This window comes from Hypomesus nipponensis, chromosome 7, assembly GCF_054491055.1.
Source record: "Hypomesus nipponensis isolate SF chromosome 7, ASM5449105v1, whole genome shotgun sequence".
Classification (NCBI taxonomy): domain Eukaryota; kingdom Metazoa; phylum Chordata; class Actinopteri; order Osmeriformes; family Osmeridae; genus Hypomesus; species Hypomesus nipponensis.
Window position 1 is genome coordinate 2,272,624 of NC_140367.1, and position 27,377 is coordinate 2,300,000.

The 27,377-nt window shown below is 50.4% G+C and overlaps 2 protein-coding genes across 3 annotated transcripts in view; both read right to left on the bottom strand.

Moving 5' to 3' along the window:
* Window positions 1-66: 66 nt before the first annotated feature.
* lrguk (leucine-rich repeats and guanylate kinase domain containing) lies at window positions 67-13,127 on the bottom strand. 2 transcript variants are annotated; one of them, XM_084701090.1, is made up of 21 exons: window positions 13,002-13,127; window positions 12,810-12,917; window positions 12,412-12,513; window positions 12,141-12,222; window positions 11,849-11,949; window positions 11,473-11,554; window positions 11,227-11,351; window positions 9,746-9,889; window positions 9,168-9,248; window positions 8,781-8,867; window positions 8,591-8,697; window positions 8,310-8,429; window positions 7,150-7,246; window positions 5,409-5,522; window positions 5,054-5,255; window positions 3,939-4,046; window positions 3,664-3,860; window positions 3,070-3,158; window positions 2,536-2,631; window positions 585-745; window positions 67-437 (listed from the first exon to the last, which is right to left on the bottom strand). In XM_084701090.1, the coding sequence occupies exons 2-21, from the start codon at window positions 12,906-12,908 to the stop codon at window positions 250-252; spliced, it is 2,382 nt and encodes a 793-aa protein (XP_084557216.1). In that variant the 5' UTR covers window positions 12,909-12,917; window positions 13,002-13,127; the 3' UTR covers window positions 67-249. The 2 variants fall into 2 exon arrangements, 1 of the variants encoding a protein (XP_084557216.1); XR_014762417.1 differs by lacking the exons at window positions 67-437; window positions 2,536-2,631 and adding an exon at window positions 2,678-2,778 and having other exon boundaries at window positions 625-745.
* Window positions 13,128-13,644: 517 nt separating this feature from the next.
* The window catches only part of exoc4 (exocyst complex component 4), an 87,421-nt gene continuing 73,688 nt past the window's right edge, over window positions 13,645-27,377 (bottom strand). The window contains exons 17-20 of the mRNA XM_084701089.1: window positions 24,720-24,861; window positions 23,402-23,580; window positions 22,804-22,963; window positions 13,645-15,473 (exon numbers count right to left, since the gene is read on the bottom strand). Coding sequence (XP_084557215.1) covers window positions 15,236-15,473; window positions 22,804-22,963; window positions 23,402-23,580; window positions 24,720-24,861 — 719 coding nt within the window. The 3' untranslated portion in view covers window positions 13,645-15,235. The remainder of the gene's footprint in view (window positions 15,474-22,803; window positions 22,964-23,401; window positions 23,581-24,719; window positions 24,862-27,377) is intronic.

A 27,377-nucleotide genomic window follows, 5' to 3' on the forward strand; every position in this document is an offset into this window, starting at 1 on the left:
AGTGAGTGTGCATTTGGGGTAACATCTTTCCCAGAGTCCTGTGAGAGTATTTAAACTTGAAGACAATTTTGCTCATTTTCACAAGTTTTAATGAAGGATTTCATGACGTAGGTACTTTGCTGAAGTAGGGTGAATATAGTTTTACTGAATATATGTCTTTCCATGGCTCCACACTGTCTCTCTATACTTGACCCCAGCTTAGGGTTCTCTCCTTGGGCCTCGTTTCTCTGTGCTGGCTTCTCCTGGCTCTCAGGGTCTGGGTCCAAGGTCGGGGAGGGTGGCGGAGCTTGGGCTGGGGGTCTTGCGCCCTGGGGGGATGGGGGGCAGGACGGGTCTGGCGTTGGAGCCCGGGCGCCCGGACGAGGGGGTGACAGCAGGAGAGAGGAGGCCGGAGGCTGGCCGGGGGGCATCCGGGATGTGGCTGCTCTCCACCTGGTCTGGAGAAACCACACCATCTCTGGTTCAGGAGGTACGGTCGCTAGGAGACTCGACCCACATCCAACAAGTCACATCCAACCCCCCCCCCCCTTGTCCGGTTGCCCCGGATGATGGACGAGAAGAGGATGAGGGTAGCAGGGACTGACCTTGGAGTGTCTCCAGGGTGTGTTCCAGAGAGGTGGCATCCAGGGGCTCTACGTGGGCTTCTGAGCCCAGCTCTGAGCCCCCTGCTGGGCCGGCAGTCTTGGATGATGCCCCTGCTGAGCTGGGTATAGAAAGGGCCGAACTGGCACGGGATTCGTCTGAACTGGAAGGGGCAGAGGAGGGGGAGGAGGGAGGAGAGGAGGGAGGAGGGAGGGAGGAGGAGGGAGGGGGAGGAGGGAGGAGAGGAGGGAGGAGGGAGGGAGGAGGAGGGAGGAGGAGGGAGGGGGAGGAGGGAGGAGAGGAGGGAGGAGAGGAGGGAGGAGGGAGGGGGGAGGAGGGAGGAGAGGAGAGGAGGGAGGGAGGAGGAGGGAGGGGGAGGAGGGAGGAGAGGAGGGAGGAGGAGGGAGGGGGAGGAGGGAAGAGAGGAGGGGGAGGGAGGAGAGGAGGGAGGGGGAGGAAGGAGGGAGGGAGGGAAAAAGACAGAGAGAAGAGGGAGAAGGGTTAGAAGGAGTGCTAGCGGCAGTTTGAACAGGTAGAAGAAGTGAGAGCCAGAACGCTCAGACAGTCTCCAGCGAGAGAGTGGAGCTGGCTGACAGTTCGTCAGAGTCACAGCCAGCCTTGCAGCCCTGCTGGCCCAGCCCCAGAGAGCTGTCTGCCCCCTGATCCAGCCCTGATCCAGGCCTGATCCAGCCCCACCCTGCCATCACTGGCACTGTCAGGAAACTATTCCACAGTGGGAGACGAAGATGGAAACCGAGCCACCAGCACTACGACACACTCCTGACAGCCCCGTCAGACAGACAGAGAGAGAGAGAGAGAGAGAGAGAGAGAGAGAGAGAGAGAGAGAGAGAGAGAGACAGAGAGAGAGAGAGAGAGAGAGAGAGAGAGAGAGAGAGAGAGGCAGGTTAAAGCACGTCTCTGACGAGTGGGCTTGTGGCTGCGGGAACGTGTTCTGAACAAGGGCGCTGGCGGAGGGAGGGGAGGGCTGAACAGAATTGGGCCTGACAGGAATGAGTGCACATAGAGACCCTTAACAAACAACATGGATCAACTATACCACCATGGCGTCACTACATAGAGCACCTGTACCTTGTCCCTGGTGCTTAGTGCAAACTTTGATACAAAAAAACTACCTACTATCAAATAAAGCAAGTTACTCTTAGAAAAGTCTTACTCTTAATAAACTTGATTGTATTTATTTATTTTTGCCTCAAAATAGCATCCCTCCTTCTTCGTGTGGTGTCGTGGGCGAGCTGCACCAGGCTGTGTTGATCAGACTGAGCTGGACTTTACTGTGACAGCTCATTTACATATCTTACAGGTCACCTTGTCTGGCCAGCCTGGTTTAGACTGGATTATCCAAGGAAGGGGTTGTATTTAATTCATATCAATCTGGAACATTCCCTGCCTAATGACCCAGACTGATACATATTTTGGAAATTCACAAGAAAAAAAAATCACAAATGTTTTGTCAAATCATGTGTATTATTCAGTAAATATAAAATGCGCTAAACAGAAAAACGCATTATATTTCCTAGGGAATGGGTAATTAAATCACTAACTGACTTGTTATTCATAGAATTCACAGAGGTAAACGAAACTTCTTAATCAATTGCTTGAGTTTGACTATGTGCACTGGAGAAACATGAGTGGTGGAAGTTATAAATCAAAAACATAATGTGTGTATGGGTGCATGCGTGTGTGTATGTGTGTGTGCGTATGTGTGTATGTGCTTGTACCCATATGGCTAGGAGCGGTTGACTGACTACACAGTAAAAGAGAACTCTGAACATATGCTCTCAAACTCACAAGAACCCACAGCGAATACCAATAAGTACTGTGTGTGTGTGAGAATGTGTGTATGTGTGAGAGTGTGTACGTGTGTGAGAGTGTGTGTATGTGAGTGTGTCGGTGTAAGTGTGTGTGTGTCGGTGTAGGTGTGTGTGTGTGTACTTGTCTTCCGGCTGGTTGTGAGGGGGGATCCTGGAGGGTGACAGGGCAGGATCCTGGCTCTGGGAGGTCAACGATGAAGGAGCAGTCTGGGCAGACCTGAGTCCCACACACACACACACACACACACACACACACACAGTACCTTCACTATCTGAGCCTCTGACAGGTTTGGTTACACAGCCCCACTCTTCTGTCACCAAACCAGACCTCCACAAGAGCTGGAGCGGTGATCAGGAAAGATCACTGGTGATGGAAAACTGTCGTTAGGGGCGGTTTAGAGAACAGAGGACTGCTGCCTCTCTGGAAGAGTTAGGTCTTTCTAGCGCCATCTGTTGGTGGCCGACAGTAACACACACACACACCCCTCACCTCATCACCTTGAGCCCTGCCACTTGAGTCTCAGGGTCAAACCCAGGCAGCAAGACTCTTGCTAAACACGCACTTCAGTACAGTTCTCTGGACTGACTCTGATTGAGAGCTCTCTCCAAACACAATCAGGTGTGTGTGCGTGTGTATAAGTGTGTGTGTGTGTACCTCTTGAAAAGCTGGGTGTACGCTTCAGGACTCCTCCCCTTCAGAGCCTCTCTGACCAGCTGCTGCCTGCGCTGGAGAGAAGACTGCTCCTGGGGGAGGAGAGGAGGAGAGGATGGAGGGAGGGAGGGAGGGAGGGAGGGATGGAGGGAGGAGAGGACAGGAGGGAGGGAGGGAGGGAGGAGAGGAGGAGAGGAGGGAGGGAGGGAAGGAGGAGAGGACAGGAGGGAAGGAGGGAAGGAGGGAGGAGAGGACAGGAGGGAGGGAGGGACGGAAGGAGGGAGGGAGGAGAGGAGGAAAGGAGAGGAGGGAGAGAGGAGAGGAGGAAAGGAGGATACACATTCATTTAAGTGGAGTCAGATGGCTGAGCAGTGAGGGAGTCAGGCTAGTAATCAGAAGGTTGCCGGATCGATGCCTCGGAGGGAATGTCCCTGTACTTACTGTAAGTCGCTCTGGATAAGAGCGTCTGCTAAATGACTAAATGTAATGTAGATGTAAGTGTAATTTCAGGGGTAATAGAGTAGCACCTAGAGTAAACAAACCCCCCAGTAACCCCTAGATGTTCTGTGGGAGAGAGCAGGATGCAGCGTGACTCACAGCAGGGGTCTTGAGGGGGGTGAGCTGGGCCTGGACCTTGCTGAGGTAGGTCCTGCAGCCGGCCTCAGACGGCTCTGGGGCTGGACCGGGGCTGGAGGGGAGGCCGGCCTCTGCAGGGCTGGAGGGGAGGCTGGCCTCTGCAGGGCTGGATGGAGGTCGGCTCCTCTCCTTCACTGGAACCTCCTCCCTCGATAGCTCTGACTCACAGATACACGGTCGATCAAGTGGTGTTTGAGGGCGTGATCGACTAACACACACACACGCTGCAGACTCACCTGTGCTGGTGTCTGGAGTGCTGCTGCTGCGGTCTCCTCCTGCCTGGTCGAGGCCCAGGTACTGTCTCACCACCTGCTTCAGAGAGGCATAGGCCTCGGCTGGGTCATCTGCACAGACACACACACACACATGAACTCTCACACACCCACAACCCAAACATATGAAATCCTACCAACTATTTTGTCGACTTTCCCATGCATGCTCTTCAGCGTGCGTTCACTTGTCAGGATCAGTATGAGCACGGTGAGATGTGAGAAGAATCTTGCTGAGTGGATGAGATGAGAAGAAAAGGCACCGCTTTAATGATGTGCGGTCTAACAGTGCATTAATATGATAAGTTACACACTCTGGCAGTAATTTGAGTTCATTAGCAACATGGCTTCGCGTCCGGGAGCCTTCATGAAGGGAATGATAAACACCTCTGTTCCTTTCTTAATGAGGTCTTAATGCATTCCTTCATTAGAGACTTGTAGTGTTTCAATCCATGTCCAGCTGTTGCATCCTGGCGACACTCCTCCTTCACCTCAGCTCCATCAGACCCAGCACGAGGACTCCACCTCCTCTGGACACCTCACACAGCCAAGATGAGGATGTTCAAAACATCCCGCAATGAATGAAAGGAGACCCATCACACCAGAGCATGAAAAACGCCTGAAAAAGACCCTTTGAAAAATGCCCCAACACGCTCTCCCCTGACGCCCCAGCACGCTCCCCCCTGACGCCCCAGCACGCTCCCCCTGACGCCCCAACACGCTCCCCCCTGACGCCCCAGCACGCTCCCCCCTGACGCCCCAACACGCTCCCCCCTGATGCCCCAACACGCTCCCCCCTGACGCCCCAACACGCTCCCCCCTGACGCCCCAGCACGCTCCCCCTGACGCCCCAGCACGCTCCCCCCTGATGCCCCAACACGCTCCCCCCTGACGCCCCAGCACGCTCCTCCCTGACGCCCCAGCACGCTCCCCCCTGACGCCCCAGCACGCTCCCCCCTGACGCCCCAACACGCTCTCCCCTGACGCCCCAACACGCTCCCCCTGACGCCCCAACACGCTCCCCCCTGACGCCCCAACACGCTCCCCCCCTGACGCCCCAACACGCTCCCCCCAAGGCGTACCGCAGCGGATGACGTCGTCGAAGAATCCTGGGCGTTCCCTGCTGACGCGGGCGTAGAGGTGGACGCGGCCCAGGGCAGCCTCCACCTGGGTCTGGGTGTAGAGGGCTCGCCTCCTCAGACGCAGGCAGTAACGCTCCTGGTCTGTGGGGATCAGGAGCACGTAGCGAGGCTCGAAGTAGCTGTTCTTCAGACTGAACACACCCTGCCAGCACACACACACACAACACATACACCACACACGTATACAGAAAAAGTAGTAAGGTAGACTTACTTGGTTACTAGGCCTAGCGCTGACCCGATAGATTGATAGGTGTGTATTTCAGTGTCTGTGTGTGTATGTGTGAGCCACACCTACCTCCAGCTCCATATGCACACAGCAGGCCAGACCTTCCCTGGCCACAGCCTCAACTGCCTCGCGAGAGAGGCCGTACCTGTGCCCTCCATACTGCATGGTCTGGATGAACTGTCCCTGGAGGAAGAGTGAAAGGAGGGATCAGAGGGAGCCAATGCAGGAAGAAGAACAGTGTGTTATTCAAAGCTGTTGTTCGCAAACTCCATTACCAGCACATCCATCACCCACCAGAGTTATGAGCTCCATCCATCTCCTAAATGGATGCGCTCCCTTGTGACACGGCCCTGGTGGGTTCCAGGGAGATCAACCACCAAGCCACTTCCCCACCTGCCCAGTGAACTCCCGACCCCTCTCCCTTCCTCCTGCATCACACACGACCTCTGACCTCCCATCTACCTACACCTGGCCTGGCTTAAGCAGTGTGCAGCCATCCATCAGGCCGTACCCAGGCCTCAGACACAGGCCCTGAAGACGGTGTGGCAGTGCAGTCAGTCAGGCAGGCAGGCAGGCAGGCAGGCAGGCAGGCAGGCAGGCAGGCAGGCAGGCAGGCAGGCAGGCAGGCAGGCAGGCAGGCAGGCAGGCAGGCAGGCAGGCAGGCAGGCAGGCAGGCAGGCAGGCAGGCAGGCAGGCAGGCAGGCAGGCAGGCAGGCAGGCAGGCAGGCAGGCAGGCAGGCAGGCAGGCAGGCAGGCAGGCAGGCAGGCAGGCAGGCAGGCAGGCAGGCAGGCAGGCAGGCAGGCAGGCAGGCAGGCAGGCAGGCAGGCAGGCAGGCAGGCAGGCAGGCAGGCAGGCAGGCAGGCAGGCAGGCAGGCAGGCAGGCAGGCAGGCAGGCAGGCAGGCAGGCAGGCAGGCAGGCAGGCAGGCAGGCAGGCAGGCAGGCAGGCAGGCAGGCAGGCAGGCAGGCAGGCAGGCAGGCAGGCAGGCAGGCAGGCAGGCAGGCAGGCAGGCAGGCAGGCAGGCAGGCAGGCAGGCAGGCAGGCAGGCAGGCAGGCAGGCAGGCAGGCAGGCAGGCAGGCAGGCAGGAGAGGAAGAGAGGGGAGAGGAGGAAGAGGGAGGAGGGAAGCATTGAAGGAGGAGGGAGGGATTGAAGGAGGGTAAGGGAGTGAAGGAGGAGAAAAGCCAGTAAACCTAGCCTGAGAACACTTCCTCTTCCTGTCTCTGAAGCAGACAGTTATGATCCCACATCAAAGGGCTTCATCTCTAAATCACCTTGGCCTTCATCTCCAGCCCCACAGGCCCCTCTGTAACCCCTCTCAGAGAGGGGTGGCAGGGAAGCAGCTTCAGGAGCCTGCCCAGACCCCCAAGGGATCTGGGAAGCCCTTCTGGATCTGGGATTCTTGACGTCAAACAGATGGTGATACTAAATTGACAAAAAGCCAGTTTAATATGGTCCTGGATCGATTACTTAAGAGGACTGCCCATGGTAATGGAAGAGAATGGTGCATATAGTATGTGTGTGCATATACATATGCACTATGCAATACCAAGGACCATATACTGTACTTTTTTATCATATTCTTCCAAAATATTGTTCACACATACACAAAGTTTCAAGTTATTTCACCAAATTATTTGTGACAATATTTTTGAAAACAAGTAGAAAAGGTTGAAAAAAGGTTTTGGAAAAAATTGAAATGTGTTTGTGTCGTGTTGTGTGTGAAAGTAAAAGTTTTTCAACCTTTTTGGAAAAAAACGTTTAAACCTTTTTTTTCTAAACGTTTCCCACTGATGAGTCAGTTGACCCACCATGTAAACCATGTTCTGGAAGACCTCCTCTGTCACAAAGTGGTAGTCACTCCCATTTTCCTCCCCAAAGTAGGGATCCCTGGTGGTATGGCAGGCTCTGAGGGACAAAAAGGACCAGATCAATGTTCTCAAGCTAACATGACAAAGAAAGAACAGGAGAAGAGACTGCAGGGTATTTCAGCCTACAGTACAGTACAGTGATAACTGCAGGGTATTTCAGCCTACAGGACAGGACAGTACAGTCATAACTGCAGGGTATTTCAGCCTACAGGACAGTGATAACTGCAGGGTATTTCAGCCTACAGGACAGTACAGTACAGTACAGTGATAACTGCAGGGTATTTCAGCCTACAGGACAGGACAGTACAGTGATAACTGCAGGGTATTTCAGCCTACAGTACAGTACAGTGATAACTGCAGGGTATTTCAGCCTACAGGACAGTACAGTACAGTGATAACTGCAGGGTATTTCAGCCTACAGGACAGTACAGTACAGTGATAACTGCAGGGTATTTCAGCCTACAGTACAGTACAGTACAGTGATAACTGCAGGGTATTTCAGCCTACAGGACAGTACAGTACAGTGATAACTGCAGGGTATTTCAGCCTACAGTACAGTACAGTACAGTGATAACTGCAGGGTATTTCAGCCTACAGTACAGTACAGTGATAACTGCAGGGTATTTCAGCCTACAGGACAGTACAGTACAGTACAGTGATAACTGCAGGGTATTACAGCCTACAGGACAGTACAGTACAGTGATAACTGCAGGGTATTTCAGCCTACAGTACAGTACAGTGATAACTGCAGGGTATTTCAGCCTACAGTACAGTACAGTGATAACTGCAGGGTATTTCAGCCTACAGGACAGTACAGTACAGTACAGTGATAACTGCAGGGTATTTCAGCCTACAGGACAGTACAGTACAGTGATAACTGCAGGGTATTTCAGCCTACAGGACAGTACAGTACAGTGATAACTGCAGGGTATTTCAGCCTACAGTACAGTACAGTGATAACTGCAGGGTATTTCAGCCTACAGGACAGTACAGTACAGTGATAACTGCAGGGTATTTCAGCCTACAGTACAGTACAGTACAGTGATAACAGAGTGGTGTGTGGCCTGTGGTCCTGTCCTAGCAGCAGGGTGTGGACTGACCCATAGGAGAAGAAGTCAGTGAAGTCCAGGCAGAGCTTGTGGGCCAGCTCCCTCTTTCCACAAGCCTGGGGACCAGTCAGCACCAGCATCGGGTATGGAGAGTCCAGACTGGGAAGGGTACTGCCCACACACTCACACACACACACACACACACACACACACACACACACAAAGATAAAGAGAGAAAGATTAGGCATCATCTTTTCTAGGTTGTGAGCTGCCGTTTTGAAAACCCCTGGTCCAATCAGAGTGGGTGTCTACGTCATGTGGTCCGGCTGTACCTGTCGTGGAGGACCTGGGGCTGCATCAGCTGGTACACCATGTGGGTCATGTGATCTCTGGCTGCCACCACCTCCAGAGGGGGGTCGTACCTGTTCACTGACGACACCTGAGACAGGACACACCCTCAGTACCCTCCAGCCACCCAGCACCTCCCAGGACCCTCACTGATACTGCCCATCCTGAACACACCTTCTCCTCCGCTGTGACCTTCTGCTGGTCCAGACCGGTCAGATGTTGGAGAAGGAATATCACGGCCAGTCTGCAGTCTGGCTGGTCCTGTCATGAGAAGAGCAGTCAGGATAGTCTGACTGAAGAACCAGGACTTTGTACTCACTGTTGGGTTAGGTAGACTGTGTACTGGGTATACTGTGTACTAGGCATACTGTGTACTAGGTGTACTGGGTACTAAGTGTACTGGGTACTAAGTGTACTGGGTAGACTGTGTACTAGGCGTACTGTGTACTAGGTGTACTGTGTACTAGGTAGACTGCGTACTAGGTAGACGGTGTACTAGGTAGACTATGTAATAGGTGTACTGTGTACTAGGTGTACTGTGTACTAGGTGCTATTCCGTACCTGAACAGGGTTCTTCCGGAGGTTGAGCTCTCTCAGGAGGTACAGGCTGTGAAGGTGAGAGGCCTCCTTGATGTCACTGATCTAGGAGTAGAGAGCCACACACTTCCTGTGACACTGTACCGCGGCTGGGACTCTCAACTCAGTAACCTGACACCCAGGAAGTGGCTTAACCCCTTGTGCTGCCTTCTGGTCACATGACCCAAAGGTTCACAACGAACCATTGTTGTGTTTACCCATTTTTACCCAATACAAAAACAAATAAAAAGCCTTTTCTTTTAACCTTTGCGATGTGGGGGGTCTGAGACAGCCGTACGGTTACAGGAAAATGCTTCACTTTGTTTTTGTATGCGGTAAAGTTGTCGCAATACGACGGTGGGTCACAATGACTGATGGGTCACAATGACTGATGGGTCACAATGACTGATGGGTCAGAATGACCCGAAGAGAACACAAGGGATAACCCCAGCAGGAGAGGAAGTAGGTTTGTGTGACCAGGGATGATGAAGCTGGGGCTCCACCCACATTTCAAAACAAACCGACGCCCCCTGGGACTGATGTTTGTAATGTATTCCAGTTACCAGGTTTCCCTCCAGGTTGACTGATCCCAGCAGGATGAGGTCCTGGAGCCCTGAGAGACTCTGGATCTTGTTGAAGGACAGGTCCAGAACATGAAGGATCCTCAGCGTCTCCATGTTCTCAATCTTCGTTATCTGATTGCCTCTCTGGAGAGAAAAAGGATTAAGCCCAATGGATGTGTGCCGCAAACGCACGCGTGCACAAACACGCGCCGTCATCAGCTATCTGTTAATCAAAGTTAACAGAGTGTTTCCAGTCCCCATCTGCAGGGAGTCTTCACGGCAGCGCCCAGCCAGGCGCCCAGCCTGGAAGCCCTCCGAGTGTGACTGGCAGGCCTGCTCCTCACAGCTCCATCCTATCAGGTGAGGACTGACAGCCGAGCAGCTGGCGAGATGCTAGCACAGCATGCTAACACGGTAAAGAGCGGCGCCCTTCCCCCTCTACCCAGCTCCCTCCAGCGTCGCGGGTACCCTTCTTGCCCCCTCCCCCTCCTCGAGCTGTCATCCAGGCCCCTGGCTCTTCTCACCCTGCCCTCCTGAGTCAGGCTGCCTGGCAGAGGGCTGTCGACAGCGGGGATGGTGACCGCGCTGGGCCCTGGAAGCTCTGGGGCCTGGGTGTGATGGACTGAGAGGAGAGGAGCGTGACAGGAGCACACTGTTGGGGAGGTGGCCTGGGTAGGAGAGGGGGCGCTGCATGATAGAAATGCTGGGTAGAAGGTGAGGTGTGTGTTTGCAGGCTTGAAGAGGTGAGACACACACTGACACACACACTGACACACACACTGACACACACACACACTGACACACACGAGCGGAGGCAGGCGGAGGACACGGCCAGGCCGTTGGTGGCTGACAATGAGAAATCACTTTGATAAAGAATAACACCAACAACTATGAGAGAGAGAGGGGGAGAGAGAGAGAGAGAGAGAGAGAGAGAGAGAGTGTGTTTCTGGAGACCTGCTGATGGCCATATGGTGGCTCTCACACTGGAGACCAAGGTTAGCTCTCTTTGAAAAATGGAGGCTCAATTAAGTCTGTGGATTTAACATGAGCCAGGAGAGAAAGGAGACCTTTAAAAACACCCCTGCTGTCATCCTCAAGGGGGGAAGAAGAAAGAAAATATGTGTCTGATAAAAAAAAAAAAAAAAAAAAAAAAAAAACGTATTTATGAATACCAGATTTTGGGTAAAGGGGAACAATATCTTAAAAAAACATGACATCATGAGGACGGTGACGTCATACACAGTCACGCTGTACACAGTCACACTGTACACAGTCAGACTGTACACAGTCACACTGTACACAGTCAGACTGTACACAGTCACGCTGTACACAGTCAGACTGTACACAGTCACACTGTACACAGTCACGCTGTACACAGTCTGACTGTACACAGTCACGCTGTACACAGTCAGACTGTACACAATCACGCTGTACACAAGGAAATAACAGAGCAAGGTTGTCGCCAGGTTCTGGTGCCTTACCAAGCAGAGCTCTTTGAGGGGCAGGTTACTGAGGCCGCTGATGTGGGAGAGCTTGTTGTGCGCCAGGCTGAGGTGAGTGAGACCAGAGCATCGGCCCAGCCCGCGGATCTGACTGAAAGAGTTGTCTGATCCGGTTCAGGAAGGGAACCTATTCACAGCTGAAAGGTTGCTTGAAATCGTCTTAGAGATGCATGTTTACAGTGTGTTGCATGTGTCTGTGTGTGTGATTTGATGGATTTAGGATACAGTCCAGTTTTAGTTTACTGAGAGAACAGTAGGCAGACAAATCCTTCATCAGTACCATCCGGTTGTGGGATAAATTGACTTCCTGTAGAAAATAGATTTAATAGAGATTTAATAGAATTAATAGTTTTAATACACTAATGAACCTCATAGGGCATCATGTAAGAATCAAACTAGGTTCCAGCGCTATTAGACAGTATGTTTACTAATGCAGTGAGATGATTGTCATTGAACAGTAATAAATGCTTGGTAAACATGTAAAATTGCACTACAGCTGAACTGCAAGAAATCTGTGACTAACAGCTGGGAATGTCCCCTGACAGAAAACAGATAAAACACAAATCAAGTTGTGTCTTATCCTGTCAGCTCAAGGCCCCACCTTGAGGTTCTTTGGGGGCTGGAATCCAAAGAAGTCGGAGATTTCGTTGTGGGAGGCATCAAGGATGATCAGGTATGGCATGTGGCTTACACAGGATAAATCTACCGGTCAACAAACATTAAGAGAGTTGAGCAAACAGGGGGAAGAGAAGGCACCTCCACACAAGTAGGCATCGTTTCCATAGAAATAGTTTTGGGCACAGATGGTTCAGGTTAACATTGTTGACCACAGGACTTTTGAAAGTAAGACAGTTTATCACTTCAAGAACGACAAGTTTTTTTCCTGAACTCACCTTTGATGTTGTTGTGTGGGATTTCTAGCTTTTGAAGATAGACGTAATTGGATAAGATTGAAATATTACTCAGATGCAGACCCTGTGGGGAGTAAACCACACAGCTTATAGTTATATTTCGTGACCTACACTATTGTAGAAAACTTTTAATAACTAATGAACAAAGATCTTAAGATGTCTATAACTGAGGCTGTGGAGGGCGGTGGATAAACCAGTAACGAGAACATACATTTTCATGTAAAGTATCTAGAAATGAATACATATTTTTTACTGGGATAGACAGAAACTGGTAAACGTGCTGCAGTCCAGTAGCTGAGTGTCCGAGGTTGGATAAACAGCTGGCGACCTGCTCCTCCGTTAAAACACCATCTTTCTGTACAACGTCAAAACAACACCCATCTTGATTCAGTGAAGCTGAACAACAGATTATGCAAAATATCTAAACCAACGCCAAAATATTACACTTTTTCATGCTTTATCGTTTCCTTATATTTCCACTGGCATGTCTTTTGTTTATGTAACTAGGCTGCTAATATAGTAGCCAAGACAAAATTATTGACAAGACAATAGTTTGGTTTAACTACAGCACTGTATGTAATCTAATGCTATGATCAGACAGAAAAACATGTGTCGCAATCTTAAACTTTCCGTCTTGTTCGTGTTATTTACCTTCATCTTCTCTATCTGTGCTTCGTCGGAGGTCGAAAGGCTGTCCGCACACGTCTGGGGAACGGCAGGTGTTTGTGGAACTTGTTGCTCATCACCCATGCTCTCCTGCTGCAGTAAATTACCCTGGGGATAGTGAGTAGCTACGTGACAAAACACGAGTACGGTAGAGACGTTTCTTTTACAATACCGTACCTTGAGAACGCGTGAATGTGGATAAAGTATTTCATTTATGGAAACTTTTTAACGAGCATTTTTCACTCAAAAGCTAGGCTAGGGAGCTACTATGTTAGCTCAGTCTGAGCGTTGCCTGGGTTTCTAGGCAACAGTGACGACACGACATATAGACGAACCGATGGATATGGTTTTCAGAGGACAAGCCCTGCGGTGATTCATAATTATTTATGCTGCTAGCCGATAAAGAAAATGAACTGAAATTAAAAAGTAGGCACTATCAATGTTTTAATAGGCCTTGAAAAACACAGCCTGAAATGTAGTTCCCAAGCACATTAAAGTTGACAGATGTTGAAACAAGCGTTTTGTCTGGATCAATCTCTTGAACATAATCATCAGATTGCATTCACAAGTCTTGTTTTATGTTTGATATTCAAAAGTGATTCATTCTTCGTGTGATCCTTTGTCCAATCATTATTCAGGTTGAAAGATGTTCTGATAAGGTAAAACACACACACACACACACACACACACACACACACACACACACACACACACACACACACACACACACACACACACACACACACACACACACAAGACACCAGCTAAAGAAAATGTAGGCCAAGCTTCATTCTACAACACACACACATTCAAGGCATAATACATTTGATACTTTATTATTTGAGCGAGATCAATGGGCACATTGGCAAACAGCCTTTCGTTCATTAATTGCAGACAGACTGATATCCAAAGCATTTGCGTGAGAATGGCATTTCAGATAAGACAGTGAAGGAATGAGCATACCTTCATCGAAGGTCACACATGGATACACAGAATACATTCTAATTAAAGTTCAACAAGAGACATGAAATAAAGAATCAAACACTATATCACACGCATACGATTGGAAAATTACGTGTGTGAAAAAAAACCAGTGTTTATAGGAGACATTGCCTGTGCCCCTTCTTTTTCCTCCTCAAGTCAAAACATCTTCTCTAAGAGGTAAGGATAGAACGAGAGCCGCTATTGTTTCAGAACCGTGGGCGGTCCCTCGAACAGCCTTCTGTTGGGTTCCTATTGATCCGGTCCCAGGCGTCAGTATGATGGATTGTTCCGGTGGATTCCATGGTGCCGCGCGGCGAATCGCTCCGGTCCTCCGCATCGACAAGACGCTCTCTCTCTCCTCTCCCTCTCTCGTTAAGTACTTTTCTCCAGAGTTAATGAGCTAAATCTACCCTGGGACGTGGGGAGGGAATGATTTGTGACTCTTGTGCGTGCCAGTTCGCTTTAGGAAAGGGCCCCAAATTAAAGTTTTAGCAGTTGTAGTAGAAACGGAGGCAGTGATTTACAATCACATCAATATCAGGCTCAACACCTTGTTTTGGAACACGTCTGAACTGTAGACCCACTACCCCAGAGACACTAGCCTTTACACTGCCCACGCAACTCTGAATATTTCATACACGACACACCTATTCTCGGGTTGAGCAAAGGTGCCAAGTGACAATAAACCTCATAGAAATATACTCTTCTACAACAGAAGCCAATTTGGTTCTGTGCTGCTTGGGGGAGCAGCACAGGGTGAATGCAGGAGGAGAGATCCTCTGCAGTCAGTCTAATCTGGCACCTGTTACTGCAGGCCCGGGGGAAAAGAGGAGGAATTATGGAGAGCAGTGGATCGCTGTTACAGGGAAATGAAATCAGTCGAGGCCCAAGTTAAGGTTTGAGAGGAGGTGATCTTCACAGGTGAGATTGACAGGTGATGGTTGAAGGAACTAGTTTGAATATGAACATGAGGGTGTGTGTGTGTTTGTGTGTGTCCCTGTGTGTGTACATAGAAAAAAAAGCATATTGAATAATCTGTCTCAAAGCGCTTCAATTGAACTCACTTGAGCCTCAATTGAATTCAATTGAGCCTCAATTTAATATGAAAACTGGTATCGGTCATCATGAGTTACCCACAGCAGGTATTGTACGCATGTAACCTTGTGGCACCAAGCTGCTGCAGACACCCTATAAGTAAAGCCTCTCTCACTATTCAAAACCATGTTTTAGTAACTTCTATATGCTCATGAAATATTCCAGTCATGCATTTTCTTCCAATCCTTACAACAAACCCCAGTGTGTATACATTATAATTGTGGTCTCTCTAGAACAGTACTTCCTAAACCCATCAGTCCTCTCACAACATCCCAACCTCAGGGATGTCGGGTTGCCAGGTTGGCCTCCCCCTTACCCCCCCCCTTGCGCGCTCAGACAGTGGTGATCTTCTTGTCCTTGGTGGCTTGCTTGATAGCGGCCTGCTCACAGATGATCTCCTTGAGGCGCTGCAGGCGCACGTTCTGCGTGCCCAGGTCGCCCACGCCAGTCTGGCTGCGCTGCAACAGGCTCAGGGAGTGGATGTAGTCCAGCTCAGTGTAGCGCACGCCCTGGTCCACCACCAGGTTCAGAAGCTCGTCAGCTGTGTTGTACAGCATCTCATAGTACTGCCTGGAGGGGGAAGAAAGAGAGAGAGGAAGGTCAGGAGGTAGAGAGGGAGAGAGAGAGAGGAAGGGAGGTCAGGAGGGAGAGAGAGAGAGGAAGGGAGAAAGAGAGAGAGGGCAGGAGGGAGAGAGTGAGGGGGGAGAGAGGTTGTTTGAGGTGAATGAGAGACAGGGAGAGGAGAGCAACAGGGACAGGAAGAGACAGAGGAAGATGAATAGTTTTAGTATAAAAAGCCTTCGTTGGAGATGGAGAGCTCATAACCAACAGAGCTGTTGTACCGCATTCACGACATTCTAGGCATTCAGTTTCAATGGTATCGAAAACAATAAAGCAACGTTGTCCTTGTCAGATCCAGTCTTTACTTGAAGCAGCTACAGGTACCAATGTGTGTGTGTGTGTGTGTGCGATCGAGAGCATTGCTATGAGGGTCCTAAGCAGTCAGTCTCATCACAACACACAAGTTATTACTCGCTCTGACCAGCCGACATGGGTTCCGACCCACTCAACCACACACTGACGCATCATCTGGGTCAATTCTTTGTTTTGTTTTTGACTTCACTCACACACCCACACACAAACACGCGTCCAGCTGTAGTACACAGGCTTAATAGTGCTGCTTTCTGTGGAGACACTGTGGGGTTTCAAGAGACCAATTTGCTCCCACTTTCACATTTAGCTCCCCACTCTCTTCCAAGGTAAACACTGAGGTAGAACACTCCAAACAACCTCTACTGACCACCTTGGGCAAGGGCAGGTGCAGCTCACAATGCTGCCTGCAAGCTGGACCATGGGAGCTGTAGTTCGATGGGGCCCAGATAATCGTAGTCCCTGACACTGTCAGCTGAAATAAAACAGGTCTCATTGTGTGCTGAGGAGAAATCTCCCAACGGCATCTCTTCTAAAACGGCTTTCTTTGTGGTGGTGAAGAAAAGAGGAGATTTAAGGTTCTGTCCGTCAAATTGCGACGAGTAGACGGGCTAAGCAGTCCTTTGTGCCGGGGACTGAGGGAGAGGGTCGTCAGAGACAGAGGTTCAAATCCTCCCTGGGTTCTGACGATGGGGGGGAGGGGGTGGTGTAGCGTGGCAGCTGGTCTTATCTTATTTGTTTTGTCCTTTTTATTGAATAAATCTATTACAATCTGAGAAATGGGTATTTCCTCCGTAGGTTTTAATAGGAAACTGAGCATCCTTTGTGTTTGGGTAAGGGGGGTAAGCTTAACTCTGACACTGTCATGCTGTGGGTAAAATAAGAAGGAACATAAGAACAGAATAGGTGGAGAGAGAAAGAGAGGGAGACAGACAGAGAGAGAAAAGGAGAGAGAGAGGGAAGGAGCTTACACTGAGAACTCAGCCTTTCACAGCAGTGTGTGGAAGAGATTGATTAATATTTCTCTTTCCCGATGAGCGTTGCCCTTGTGGTACATTTGCATACTTTCTGACTTTTCTTCATCCCTTCTCTCTCCCTCTGTCTCCCTCCCTCCCTCCCCCTCCCTCTCTAAGCTCTCTCCAAGGTCCTGTTCATTTTTCATTCCTCAGACTCAATGAGCTCGTCAATATTGATGAGGGTCACAGTGCTTCTTTCATTCGCCACGGGCAGAGGAGCAGCAGAAAACCCTGATGGGCCGTCGCTTGTGTTCTTATCACATAATGAAACAGGCTCTCTGGGTGTGTGTGTGTGTGTGTGTGTGTGTGTGTGTAGATGTGTGTGTGTGTGTGTGAGTGAGTAGGTATGTGTGTGTGTGTACAGTAAGTCTTCCATTCTCCGAAGCACACTTCTGCCATTTCCTGTTCCATTTCCTGTTCCATTTCCACATAAACAAACAGAAGAAGAAAGACTAAATCTACTTGTTTTTGTGTAGAGACGTTGAAAGGAAAGTGTTCTTCCCTCCATTGTTCTGAAAGGAGCCAGAAGAGCAGCAGAAGAGCGAGAGAGGAGGCTGAAGGATTGTGGAAAAACTGCTTTACTCATTCCAGTTACTCTACCATCTCTTTGTCCTGGAAATCATTAATCATGTAACCCTGGTGACAAAGCAGCAAGCTACAGAACTTCTTACAGAATACATGATGTTCTGTTACATTACAGTACCCACAATCCCCCAGTGCTGGACCTGTCATCCATCTCCTGTCAGGTGTACAAGATGGCCGCCCCCGGAGGACAGTGCAACTCAGCCTGACTGCTGGAACTACAGCCACACCTGGAATGAGCCCCCGCTGGTGAGCAAGGGGAGGGGGACATGACTGTGTGTGTGTGTGTGTGTTTGTGTGTGTGTGCCGCGCGCATGTGTGACTTGCTGCCTCCTGGTGCCAACAAAACATTTCATTACTTGGGCTGAGTGAAAAGCCATTTGCCAAAACTCTGGCAGAGCAGAAGCTGTTAATAAGATTAAAATCTCTTCGCCCCCCCCCCCCCCCCCGTCTCCCCCAACAAAACAAAAACACACACACACCGTCTTCCATTCATCCATTAGGGGGAGACAAGGAAGAAAGGACTCGACTTCACAGAGACCAGAGTAAAGCTCTGCAAACACACACACACACACCTAACCGCCAAACACACACCTGCGACAGTGCTGGTGCACACTACATGTGTGTGTGTGTGTGTGTGTGCCATTAAATTTTAATTACCCCCCTTTCTCTGGCAGAAGGCTCCCTTATACAAAGAGTATTAAGCTAATTTATGAAACGTGTGGTAGAGGATGGGCTGAAGATATATGTTGGTGGCGTGGAGAGAGAGATAGAGAGAGAGACAGGGAGAGAGAGCTAGAGAGAGGGAGAGAGAGAGGGAGAGAGAGACAGAGAGAGAAGATAGGGATGGAAGGAGAAAGAGAGAAAACAAGAATCAGCACAATTCATTTCCTCTCATTTCCAGCGTGTACAATATTAGACTCATTAAAGGGTGCTTCTGTCAGCGCATTTGGAACAACACATTAGTTAGAGGAGAGGAGAGGTGGAGGAGGGGGGCACCACATCAGGGATGGGGACAGAGACAGAGAGGGAGAGAGAGGGAGAGAGAGTCAGGGAGAGAGAGACAGAGAGAGAGACAGGGAGAGAGAGAGATAGAGATGGAAGACTCTCCGGATGATCCTCTCCATCAAGCGGAACGCACGCTTGTCACCGTGGTAACGAATGCTAGGGCTCAAATGAGAGCGCTTCAAGTTTTTTCCTCTCTCTCCCTCCCTCCTTCCCTCTCTGTCCCTCCTACCCTCTCTCTCCCTCCTCCTACCCTCTCTCTCCCTCCTCCCCTCTCTCTCCCTCCTCCTACCCTCTCTCTCCCTCCTCCCTCTCTCTCCCTCCTCCCCTCTCTCTCCCTCCCTCCTTCCCTCTCTGTCCCTCCTCCCCTCTCTCTCCCTCCTTCCCTCTCTCTCCCTCCTCCCCTCTCTCTTCCTCCTCCCCTCTCTCGCTCCTCCCCCCTCTCTCCCTCCTCCCCTCCCTGTCTGTCCCTCCTCCCCTTTCTCTCCCTCCTCCCCTTTCTCTCCTCCCTCCCCTCTCTGCCTCTCCCTCCCCTCTCTGCCTCTATCTCCCTCCCTCCTCCCCTCTCTCCCTCCTCTCTCTCCCTCTCTCCTGAGTTCCAGATCTGTCTCTCCTTCTGGTAATGACAAAAGGTCTGTGGAGACAGAGGCTTCATCAGCAAAGAGACTCATCCACACAGTTAGACTCATCCACACAGTCAGACTCATCCACAGACTCATCCACAGACTCATCCACACAGTCACTCATCCACACAGACTCATCCACACAGTCACTCATCCACACAGACTCATCCACACAGTCACTCATCCACACAGTCACTCATCCACACAGTCACTCATCCACACAGACTCATCCACACAGTCACTCATCCACACAGTCACTCATCCACACAGTCACTCATCCACACAGTCACTCATCCACAGACTCATCCACACAGTCACTCATCCACACAGACTCATCCACACAGTCACTCATCCACAGACTCATCCACACAGTCACTCATCCACACAGTCACTCATCCACACAGACTCATCCACACAGTCACTCATCCACACAGTCACTCATCCACACAGTCACTCATCCACAGACTCATCCACACAGTCACTCATCCACACAGACTCATCCACACAGTCACTCATCCACACAGACTCATCCACACAGTCACTCATCCACACAGTCACTCATCCACACAGACTCATCCACACAGTCACTCATCCACACAGTCACTCATCCACACAGTCACTCATCCACAGACTCATCCACACAGTCACTCATCCACACAGACTCATCCACACAGACTCATCCACACAGACTCATCCACACAGTCACTCATCCACACAGTCACTCATCCACACAGTCACTCATCCACACAGTCACTCATCCACACAGACTCATCCACACAGTCACTCATCCACAGACTCATCCACACAGACTCATCCACACAGACTCATCCACACAGTCACTCATCCACAGACTCATCCACACAGACTCATCCACACAGACTCATCCACAGACTCATCCACACAGACTCATCCACAGACTCATCCACAGACTCATCCACACAGACTCATTCACACATTTTAGAGCGGTGAGGGGTGAGAAAGAGAGAGCCTCTACTGTGTCCTCTCTGTGGTAGAGCAGGAAAAGTGCTTGTTTCAACAGAATGGTAATTTCTGGAGCAGACACCAGCCTGAATGGGTAAACATCTGCAGTATCACACACAAACACACACACACCTATACATTGATCCAGTAACCCAGGGCACGCATGCACAAACACCTCCTCCACGATAAGCTGGAGAGGAGGCTGTGGGCTAGAGAGAGGCTGAGTGGAGGCTGGGTGCTAGAGAGAGGCTGTGTGGAGGCTGGGTGCTACAGGGAGGCTGTGTGGAGGCTGGGTGCTACAGGGAGGCTGTGTGGAGGCTGGGTGCTACAGGGAGGCTGTGTGGAGGCTGGGTGCTACAGGGAGGCTGTGTGGAGGCTGGGTTCTACAGGGAGGCTGGGTGCCACAGGGAGGCTGTGTGGAGGCTGTGGGCTAGAGAGAGGCTGTGTGGAGGCTACAGGGAGGCCGTGGGCGGTCTCTGTCTGGGTGTTGCTGGGTTGACAGTGGGGCAGACAGACAGCTGCAGAGGAGGCATGTTTGAGTCACATCATCCTGCATGTTTGATCCAATCAGAGGAGAGGAAAGACAAGCAGAGAGAGAGAGAGAGAGAGAGAGAGAGAGAGAGAGAGAGAGAGAGAGAGAGAGAGAGAGAGAGAGAGAGAGAGAGAGAGAGAGAGAGAGAGAGAGAGAGAGAGAGAGAGAGAGAGAGAGAGAGAGAGAGAGAGAGAGAGAGAGAGAGAGAGAGAGAGAGAGAGAGAGAGAGAGAGAGAGAGAGAGAGAGAGAGAGAGAGAGAGAGAGAGAAAAAAAGGAAGAATACAGACACTAAAGAGCACACACACATACAGCGATGTGACGATGATCAGACGTTCCAGTGACACGTCCAGGGATATGGGATTGGACCTGGCTTCTGAACTGTCTCTCAGCAGATGGTGTGTGTGTGTGTGTGTGTGTGTGTAGCCAGGCCCACTGGGGGTCTCTCAGTCAGGAGTTTTGGGATCAGACCAGCTCTTAGGTCAAGGTCACCCAAACAAATGCTTCACACACACACACACGCGCTCTCTCTCTCTCTCTCTCTCTCTCTCTCTCTCTCTCTCTCTCTCTCTTTCTTTTTGTTTTTTGTTTTGATGAGGAATTAATATTGTGTGAGAGTTGTAAGTGAATTGGTTTTTGTCTTGATAAGAAAGGTTTGGTGTCGTGAAAAAGCTTGGTTGGCTGGCAGTTCTAACTGCCCAATAAAGGTATCTTTATAAGTCAAAAGTCTCTCTCTCTCTCTCTCTCTCTCTCTCTCTCTCTCTCTCCCTCTCCCTCTCCCTCTCCCTCTCCCTCTCCCTCTCTCTCACACACACACACACACACACAGATAACTTCATTTTGTGCATCCAGTAGAGTGGACCAATACTAGCAGTAATCTCACACTGAGACAGATGATGTATAAAGAGAACATAATGACAGGCGGTACAACTAATCCTTCACATGTGGAGGGGAACAGGAAACCTCAGCCCTGCTATTTGCCACACATCCTCTCCACAGCTGTCAGTGACAGCCTGCCACCACAAGGTGCCACTGTTTCACCACCGCTCCCATCCCTTACCAGCAACAGCCAGTGTGGAAGACAGTGTGTGTGTGTGAGCGCGTGTGTGTGAGCGTGTGTGTGTGTCTGTGTGCTCAAAGATCTGCAGTGCGATGGTCATTGGGCCTCTTCAGTTTTAACCCAGATCGATGGTTATTACCACGCCCTTGCCAGGGTCGGTCACACACACACACACACACTAAAACACACACACATGCATTCATGCACAAAGTAACACACATACACACGCTTGAACACACACGTACGCACAAACACACACTCAGGAACATGCAGCAGCAGTGTTTTCTCAATTCAAAAGCATGCTGGTCTTGGTCTCCCACACTCCTCCTTCATATCCCACATCCTACCCTCACAGACCCAGAACCCAGTCACAAGCAGTCCTCTCTGAAGGGTCACGTCACCGCGGCAACGTGGAGGTGGGATCTACGACACGGGTGGGTGTGTTCTCTTATGAATATGCATGAGGAGCCAGCTAATGTGGGCTGGTGATTGGGTTGTCAGAAGGCCCTGACAGTATGTGGGTGAAAATACAGGGAGAGGTGTGTGGGTGGTTTGTGTGTCGTGTGTTTGTGTGTGGTGTGTTTGCGACAGGCAAAGACTGAGGTAGGTCAATCAGGAAAGCCATGAATGTGTAAACAATGCACACTGCAATTCCCAATCAACACCTACACTATCCACACCTTGTAATCAAAGAGAGAGAGAGGGGAGAGCGAAGGGAAGGGAAAAAGAGAGGGAGAAAGAGAGAGGGAGAGAGGGAGAGAGAAGGAAAGGGAAATAAAGGAAGAAAGAGAGAGAGAGAGACAGAGAGTGAAGGAGAGAATGCAAGGGATATAAAGAGAGTGAGTGAGTGAGAGAGAGAAACAGTGAGAGGGGGGAGGAGAAAGTGAGAGAGAAAGGGGGGAAGAGAGAGAAAGGGGGAGGAGAGCGAGGGAAAGAGAGAGGAATAGAGAGTGAGGAGCATCAAATTTCCCAGTAATGGGACGTGACAGGAGGAAGAAATAACACACACACACACCATTGCTGATGTAGGAAGGGTAGTCATAGAATGACCCTGTTCACAGACACCCAGGCCCAGACAGACAGACACACACACATCCCCACACACACAGTATGCTCTTGGGTCTATGGGGACAGGTGGGGGTGCGGTGGCGTGCGGAGGCGTGCCGGGCTAACCTGGCAAAGTCCAGGTCGGCCTCTCTGGACATGGTGATGTTGGTGAGGTTCTGCTGGAGCACGAAGATGTTCCTGCACATCTTCTTAATGCCAGACTCACTGATCCTCTTGAAGTACTGCGCCCCGTTGATCAGAATACAGGAGATCAGGTGGCCCAGACCTGCAACAAATACGCTGTGAGGTCCAGTACGTAAGGAACGATCTACCCCCACAATCCACCTCCACAATCTACCTCCACAATCCACCTCCACAATCTACCTCCACAATCCACCTCCACGATCCACCTCCACAATCCACCTCCACGATATACCCCCACAATCCACCTCCACGATCTACCCCCACAATCCACCTCCACAATCTACCTCCACAATCTACCTCCACAATCCACCTCCACGATCCACCTCCACAATCCACCTCCACGATATACCCCCACAATCCACCTCCACGATCTACCCCCACAATCCACCTCCACGATCTACCCCCACAATACACCTCCACGATCTACCCCCACAATCCACCTCCACGATCTACCCCCACAATACACCTCCACGATCTACCCCCACAATCCACCTCCACGATCTACCCCAGCCCCACCCACCTTCGAAGATGTACTGGAACTTGTGCTGCTGCAGTGCGGCCCCCATCACCTCCTCGATGGCGCTGATGTCCTTGTTGAGTTTGACCACCAGGGGATCGTAGTCCATGCTCTCCACGTTGGCTACGATGGCGTAGTTCCCCTGCTTGGCCAGGGGGATCAGGTAGTGGAAACAGTGAACCCTGTGATGGACGGATGGAGGGAGGGTTAGAGAGGCAGGGGGTGAGTAGAGGAATGGAGGGACAGGGATGGAGGGAGGGTTAGAGAGACAGGGGGTGAGTAGAGGAATGGAGGGGCAGGGATGGAGGGAGGGTTAGAGAGGCAGGTGGTGAGTAGAGGAATGGAGGGACAGGGATGGAGGGAGGGTTAGAGAGACAGGTGGTGAGTAGAGGAATGGAGGGACAGGGATGGAGGGAGGGTTACAGAGGCAGGGGGTGAGTAGAGGAATGGAGGGACAGGGATGGAGGGAGGGTTAGAGAGACAGGTGGTGAGTAGAGGAATGGAGGGACAGGGATGGAGGGAGGGTTACAGAGGCAGGGGGTGAGTAGAGGAATGGAGGGACAGAGGGATGGAGGGAGGGTTAGAGAGGCAGGTGGTGAGTAGAGGGATGGAGGGTTAGAGAGGCAGGGGGTGGTATGTTTGACATTCTAGGGAATATGTTCTAAGGTAAGTAGAGTATGTTCTACGGTCTATGTTCTAAGGTCTGCGGTCTGCTATGTTCTAAGGTATATGGAGAATGTTCTAGAGTGAGGTCCAGAGTGTCTGCCCTCTCAGCTGTAACACCATCAGACGGCCATAAAACATCTTCTAGCTATAAAATCAGATGAGTGAAGACTCCACCCGCCCTCCATCATAAAACCAACACCCCCCCCCCCCCTCTCTCTCTATTATCTGGGCGTGGTGTCAGGGGACATTTGCCTGATGCTGGAGAGTCAGCAGACTGGAGCCCCAGAATGCACCTCTGGGGGAGGGGGCAGGGAAGGGGGGGGGGGTGAGAGGAGAAGGAAAGGGTGAGGGAGGGGTGAGAGGAGCAGGGAGGGGTAACTAGAGCAGGGAGGTCTATGGGTGGAGGAGGCACAGTTGGTGGCCCAGATGGTTTGTGGTCCCGTATGGTCCACAGTGCGCAGCAATGGTGGATTAGTGTGTCTGTGTATGTGGGAAAGCGCGCGTGTGTGCATGTGAGAGTGTGTGTGTGCATGTGAGAGTGTGTGTGTGCATGTGAGAGTGTGTGTGAGAGTGTGTGTGTGCGTGAGAGTGTGTGTGTGCGTGAGAGTGTGTGTGTGAGTGTGTGAGAGTGTGTGTGTGTGTGTGTGAGTGCTACCTGACTTCCAGGTGAAGCACCAGCAGGCAGCGGTCGGCGAGGTCCTGGAAGCCTCTGGACAGGTCAGTCAGGGTGTGGAGGATCTGCTCTCTGCTCCTGGTGCTCTCACTGGTCCCCTGGCTGTCTGGGCCTGGGGACAAGCCTGGACACACACACACACACACACACACACACACAAAAGCAATCAGGCCCTGATCTGCCCACAGCTGACCTGCACAACCACCCCAGTCTTGAAAACCACAGAGCCCACGCCAGCGACTGTGCGGTCTTCAGCTTGTCCCTTCCCATCATGCAGCAGCACTCTGCTGAGACAGCAGGTGTGTGTGTGTGCCAGCGCAACGCAATCTGTGTGTGTGTGTGTGTGTGTGTGTGTGAAGCATTCAGAACGTCCTGTGTAAATCAATGGCCATAAATTAGAGAAGGGGAGAGGAAGGGGAGGGAAATTGGCCCCGTCACTCATTCGTGGGTCTATTTGGTCAATGAGGCAGTAGTGTGTGTGTACTGTACGTGTGCGTGTGTGTGTGTGTGTACTGTACTTGTGTGTGTGTGTGTGTGTGTGAGAGAGAAGAGTGCGGGGTGCTGCGATCGATGGGCTGCAGTCTGGGCCAGCTTCCCTTTTAACTCTCTCAGCCCCTCACTGCCCTTCTGAAGGTCACACACACACAACCAGGGAAAGCCAACAAGTTCACCCAACTTCACTTGAGTGAAGGAAACACAATGTTCAAGACAGCACATTAGACTGTATAGATGTTTTATAACGTTCTGCTACACCAGCACTCTTGACACACACACACACACACACACACGCGCGCGTGTCTGCTATGAGTCTCAGGTCACCATTACAGATGTCCTAAGTGGGCCCAGATAAGCTGAAAGCCCATTGGCTTAGACAAACACAGGCTGGCCGTGTGACATGGTCGTCCAATCAGCAGAGCAAACACAGGGGACCAGAGGCCTCAAGTGCCTGCAACTCACACAAGCACGCACGCACACACGCACACACACACACACACACACACACACGTCTGGGCGAGAGGGAGGCTGGAGACAGGTCTTCTATTAACACTGGAATAGTGTGTACACACACACACCCACACCCTATATCTAACTAATTAACAGTCTCCTTAGATGAAAGGGGAAGATAAAGGTGTGTGATGGAGGGCAACATCCAGATGACAGTCAGGATTGGTGTGTGGGTGACAAGGACGCAGAGGACATTGTCACTGGGTGGTGACAATAGAGTCAGGAGTCAGAAGGTTGCCAGTTCGATTCCCAGCTGTGCCAAATGACGTTGTGTCCTTGGGCAAGGCACTTCACCCTACTTGCCTCGGGGGAATGTCCCTGTACTCACTCTAAGTCGCTCTGGATAAGAGCGTCTGCTAAATGACTAAATGTAATAAGGTTACACATGCTCATGAATATGTATGGTGACACATTGTAGAACTGGATAGCTCTGTAAAGCAGCCACAGCTTCTAGTTTTGACCAGCATGTGTGTTTAGAAGGGGAAAAATCGATTCACATTTGAATCGCGATTCAGTCTTCTAGCGATTCAAATTGATTATGTAAAAAAAAATTGTACTGTCAGTTTAACGCGTTATCAACAGCGTTAACGCAAACCCATTTTAACTGCGTCAATTTTTTGGCCTAGCAAACTTTGCAGTTTTTTTCACATGCTGAACTACTGACGTTGGAAAAACTACAACACCACACCGGATCTAGCTAGATTGGAAACAAAACAACAGGCACGCCACACACACTTGTTTAGGTTTGCGAGCCGGCTAAAGAGTAGTAGGCTAACGTTACGTTTTGAGTGGATGGCGAGCGTGAGACGCCGAAATGGATGCCAACAAAATTCTGAATGGAGCATTTACTTTAAAAAAGTTGCCAAATGGTTCCATTGACAAGACCATAATGATCTGTGTGTTTTGTCGTTGTGAACTGAGCTATCATTGCAGCACGTCCAGTCTGAAATACCACTTGATGGCCAAGCACACAGCTGATGCAAATTTTCCAACTTCTACAAAGCCAGGTGATTGGAATGTTGTTTTCAATAAAAAACAACATTAGCACTAAGGAATCCGATCCACTTTTCCATGTTTACAAGAGCATCAAAATGAGAAAAAATAATTGGACAAAAAGAAATCAATGGACATTTAGAAGACATAAAATGTGTGATTAATTGTGATTAATCGCGAGTTAACTATGTCATTAATGCAATTAAATATTTTAATCGTTTCACAGCACCAAAAAAACGTTTATTAAAAAAATTATTAGTATTGTAATTTTCATACAAATGTTTTGATTAAAAATCACAACAAATCTTGAAGTGATTTTTAACCGAATCGTGACCCCAGGGATCGATTCAATTCGAATCGTGAGGTACCAAAAGATTCCCACTCCAAGGGTTATTTATTTTTCATTTAGTACGAGGGATTATTTTTGTTTTCTCCAGTTTGTCAAGCATTCTTTATATTGGGCAGCTTGGGGAAGGATAAGAAGCTGGCTGTTACACACACACACACACACTTGTAGGTCTTACCAGAAGGATGGAGAGCAGGGGAATGCATGACACACACATACAAACAAACAAACGAACGAACACACACACAAACATGCTTCCCAGCCTGTCCTGCTTTGATAATGCGATCAAGACTATT